This window comes from Triticum dicoccoides, chromosome 2B (genome assembly GCF_002162155.2).
Source record: "Triticum dicoccoides isolate Atlit2015 ecotype Zavitan chromosome 2B, WEW_v2.0, whole genome shotgun sequence".
Classification (NCBI taxonomy): Eukaryota; Viridiplantae; Streptophyta; class Magnoliopsida; order Poales; family Poaceae; genus Triticum; species Triticum dicoccoides.
In genome coordinates this window covers 584,042,518-584,047,675 of record NC_041383.1, presented here as the reverse complement: position 1 = coordinate 584,047,675, position 5,158 = coordinate 584,042,518, and the positions used below count along the sequence as shown (strand labels likewise).

Genomic DNA, 5,158 nt, shown 5'->3' with positions numbered 1-5,158 from the left:
AGAGAACTTGCACTAGTGAAAGTATGAACCCTAGGCCTTGTTTCCTATCATTGCAATACCGTTTACACTCACTTTTATCATTAGTTACCTTGCTGTTTTTATTATTTCAGATTACAAAAACCTTTATCTACTATCCATATTGCACTTGTATCACTATCTCTTCGCCGAACTAGTGCACCTATACAATTTACCATTGTATTGGGTGTGTTGGGGACAGAAGAGACTCTTTGTTATTTGGTTGCAGGGTTGTTTGAGAGACACCATTTTCATCCTATGCCTCCCACGGATTGATAAACCTTAGGTCATCCACTTGAGGGAAATTTGCTATTGTCCTACAAACATGTGCACTTGCAGGCCCAACAACGTCTACAAGAAGAAGGTTGTGTAGTAGGCATCACTCAGCCATAGGTTCTATAAAGTATGTCATGCTGTGTACCAGACCTGTTGTGTGCCTTGCCATGAGTTTGGCAAGGGGGTACAATAGTGATCCAGGAGTGGATCACTGGACAACGATTAAGTCAAAATTACTCTTAGTTACCTAAGAAGACTAAGGAAATGTTTCTCGGTTATGGAGGTGATAAAGAGTTTGTCGTAAAGGGTTATGTTGATGCAAGCTTTGACATCAATTCCGATGACTTTGAGTCTCAATCTGGATACATATTGAAAGTGGGAGCAATTAGCTAGAGTAGCTCCATGCAGAGCATTGTAGACATAGAAATTTTCAAAAATACATATGGATCTGAATATGGCAGACCCGTTGACTAAACCTCTCTCACAAGCAAAACAAGATCACACCTTAGTACTCTTTGGGTATCAATCACATGGCGATGTGAACTAGATTATTGACTCTAATAAACTCTTCGATGTTAGTCACATGGCGATGTGAACTATGGGTATTAATCACATGGCGATGTGAACTAGATTATTAACTCTAGTGCAAGCGGGAGACTAAAGGAAATATGCCCTAGAAGCAATAATAAAGTTGTTATTTTATATTTCCTTATTCATGATAAAGGTTTATTATTCATGCTAGAATTGTATTGATCGAAACTTAAATACATGTGCGGATACATAAACAAATACCATGTCCCTAGTGAGCCTCTACTAGACTTGCTCGTTCATCAAAGATGGTTAAGGTTTACTAACCATAGACATGTGTTGTCACTTGATAATGGTATCACATCATTAGGAGAATGATGTGATGGACAAGACCCATCCGTTAGCTTAGCATATGATCGTTCAGTTTATTATTGTTGCTTTCTTAATGTCAAATACATATTCCTTTGACTATGAGATCATGCAACTCCCGAATACCAGGGGAATACCTTGTGTGCTATCAAACATCACAATGTAACTGGGTGATCATAAAGATGCACTACAGGTATCTCCGAAGGTGTTTGTTGAGTTGGCATGGATCAAGATTGGAATTTGTCACTCTGAGTATCAGAGAGGTATCTCTGGGCCCTCTCGGTAATACACATCATAATAAGCCTGCAAGAAAATGACAAAGGAGTTAATTATGAGATGATCTATTACGGAACGAGTGAAGAGACTTGCCGGTAACGAGACTAAACTAGGTATGAAGATAATGACGATCGAATCCCAGGCAAGTAACATACCGACAGACAAAGGGAATTGCGTATGTTGTCATAATGGTTCGACTGATAAAGATCTTCGTAGAATTTGTATGAACCAATATGGGAATCCATGTTCCGCTATTGGTTATTGACCGGAGAGGTGTCTCGGTCATGTCTACATAGTTCTCGAACCCATAGGGTCCGCACGCTTAACATTCATTGGCGATATGTGTTATGTGAGTTATATGATTTGGTGACCGAATGTTGTTCGGAGTCCAGGATGAGATAACAAACATGACGAGGAGCTCTAGAATGGTCTGGAGGTAAAGATTGATATATAGGACGATGATATTCAGACACCAAAAGAGTTTCGGAGTGCACCGGGTAGTCATCGGATCAGCAGAAGGGGTTCCGGGTAACCCGGGAGGTTAATGGCCCATATGGGCCAAAGGGGGGAACACACCAGCCCACAAGGGCTGGCACTCCCCTCCTAGGCCGCAACCCTTGGGGAGATAAGGAAAGTGGGGAGTCGACCTCCCCCTTCCTTCCCTCTCCTCCCATTTGATTTCCCCTCCGGCAAATATGGTAAGGGGGCGCGGCTAGGGCAGGAGCCCAAGTAAGATTCAGCCCTACTTGGGGCGCCTCCTGGCTGCTCCCCTCTCCCCCAACCTATGTGGGAGGGGGGCGCCACACAAAACCACGAAAATATTTTAGCCATGTGCGGCGCCCCTCTCCACAGTTTCGTCCCTCGGTCATATTCTCATAGTGCTTAGGCGAAGCCCTGCAGAGATAGCATCACCACCACCGACACCATGCCATCATGCTGTCGGTACTCATACACTACTTCGCCATCTTTCCAGATCAAGAAGGCAAGGACGTAACCGAGCTGAATGTGCGTTGAACGCGGAGGTGCCGTACGTTCGGTACTTTATCGGTTGGATCGCGAAGAAGTTCGACTACATCAACCGCGTTACTAAACGCTTCTGCTTACGGTCTACGAGGGTACATAGACACACTCTCCCCTCTCGTTGCTATGCATCTCCATGGATAGATCTTGCGTGTGCATAGAACTTTTTTTGTTTTCCATGCAACATTTCCCAACACTCAGCTCCTCCTCCATTTAGCCCGCCCGCTTCCTCTTCCTATCGAGCATAGGAACGTGCTCACCATCCTTCTCAGGAGCATCAACATTGATGGTGTCTGACTCTCGGGTGTCTGGATACTCCGGCAGAGGCGAGCCCAGTGGCTGACTAGAGCCCATGGCATGCTTGCCGGTTGCCAGGCTGAAGGAGAAGATCTGCTGCATCTGGTGGTAGTTCTGGATAGGGGTGTTGAGGAACTCTGCATCCTTGGGGTGAGCCTAAGAAGAAACAGGGCAGAGAGGTTAGTTAGTATGGTAATGGTTCATAGGCTTGAACTGCTGGTTTGTTAGAATGGCATGGTTTGTGAGCTAACTGCGACGTGGCCTTGGTAGTGCTCTGCCTCCAGAAGGATTGAGCAGGTGTCCTCATCCCATGAAGCACCGCTGATGTCTCTGAGCTTTGATGTAGTGATCCACCTCGCTCTCCACTTCCTTAGGTGGTTGTACACCTGGGTCAAGGTGACCTCCTGTCCATAGAAGTTGAATACCTGGTTTGCAACAAGGTTCAAGTGCACCTCCTTGAAGCCCTTGTCAGTCCTCACCCTGCTAGCTATGATCTCACACATCTTGTTAAGCACAAAAGTGGAGAGGAACGACTGCCATTTCATGTTGTTCCCCCTGCCATCCTTATTCTCCTTTGCTGCTGCCTTTAGAGCAGGAGCATGAGCAAGAACATTGGGCTGAGCTAGCACAAATGGAGGAACCGTAGGTGGCACCTCAAAAACTCTGAATCAAGAGGCATCTGTTCCAGAGGAGGCTGGGAGTCCTCGATGTAGGATGGTGGGAACTGGCTCTCGGACAGCACGATGGCCTGATTAAACTCTTGTGTGGTCATGTCCTACAAATGTAAGTGTCATCAACACCACAAAACACTACACGTGGACAATATGAACTAGCAGTACAACATGGACAGATCGAACTAGCAGTAGATTGAACTAGCATTACACCATGGACAGATTGAACTAGCAGTAACACATGCGCAAGCATACCACAGCTAAAGCATACCACAACATAATAGAGCACTAATCATGGAGAACAGAGCACTAATCATGGACACATGGATGATCTTGTTCAACACTTGCACACTATCATACCACCGATTCATCCATGACCACTAACTACCAACACTTGCCCACATGGAAACAACCCCTAGCATGCTCCAAATCCATCACAACTACTACTACACCATCACAGTCAAACAGATTAGACGACTTAACCTTAGCACATGGACAGATCTAGCTAGAACTAGAAAAGAGTAGGTGGTGATTGAACTTACATAGGCCATCACAACGGCCGCGGAGCAGGTGCCTGACACATCAGAGAGGAGGAGGAGCTTACCCGCCGCCGCAGTCAACCGGTCGCTGGAGTAGATGCGCCGCTTGCCTTGTTGTCAAAGTGGATCCGCGCCGGAGGGAAAGCTCGAGAGGGGGGAAATGGTGGTGGGAGTTTTGTCGCGGCGGTGACCCTCGATATATAGGGCGACCGAATCGGTGTGCGGTGACTCAAATTCAGTCCGCCACTTTTTTGGAGATGCGCCATCGCTCCCGCCATCTCCCTCCCATGCATCGCTCGAGCCTGGCTCACTGGAAATGGTCGATTCAGCCGTTCCTATCAGGCTAGGCTGAGGGGTGCTTTGAGGTTCATGCTATGGGGGCCACACAGTAAACACAAGCATCCAAACAACCCATTTTCATCCCGCGCGGGCCTGGCTGGGCCTAATACAGGCTACCAAATGCGTCCTTACTGGCCTGGATAGAATTCCTAAAGCCTGAAGTGGTTGCGGGGAATAGCAGACTTTGTATGCATATGGTGAAAGAAATATGCCCTAGAGGCAATAATAAAGTTGTTATTTATACATTTCCTTATATCATGATAAATGTTTATTATTCATGCTAGAATTGTATTAACCGGAAACTTAGTACATGTGTGAATACATAGACAAAACATAGTGTCCCTAGTATGTCTCTACTTGACTAGCTCGTTAATCAAACACTACTGGAATCTGGCAATTTGCCGTCTGCCACATCTTTGTCATCGTCCAGCTGACGGCAAAGAGGCTCTTTGTCGTACGCTTCCACAAAGCTGACGGCAAAGAAAGGGCTGATGGAAAAATGGGTATTTGTCGTCAGCTGATTCTTTGCCGTCAGCCAGCTGACAGCAAAGAGCTGGAAGGCAGACGACAAAGGGCCAGGTGGGCCCCACAGGGCACGGCGTGGCTAGGTCAGGTTCTTTGTCGTCCGCCAGCGGACGGCAAAGAGGAGACGTAGGCCAGCCCTTAACGGCCGCCCTCTTTGCCGTCTACCAGCAGACGGCAAAGAAGGTCCACTTAATGGGTCGTGTCATCTCCCCTCTCTCTCTTTCTTTGTCTCCCCTCCCCCGCGCGCCCGCCTCTCTCCTTCCCCGCCGCTGTCGCCCTCGCCGGCCAGCCCCGCCCCCCGGA

At 47.3% G+C, this 5,158-nt stretch overlaps 1 protein-coding gene across 1 annotated transcript; it reads right to left on the bottom strand.

The window, feature by feature from the left end:
• Window positions 1-2,697: 2,697 nt before the first annotated feature.
• Window positions 2,698-4,003, bottom strand: LOC119361024. Its single transcript, XM_037626422.1, has 3 exons — window positions 3,995-4,003; window positions 3,033-3,365; window positions 2,698-2,937 (listed from the first exon to the last, which is right to left on the bottom strand). Exons 1-3 carry the CDS (start codon window positions 4,001-4,003, stop codon window positions 2,698-2,700), a joined length of 582 nt encoding a protein of 193 aa, XP_037482319.1.
• Window positions 4,004-5,158: the final 1,155 nt, after the last annotated feature.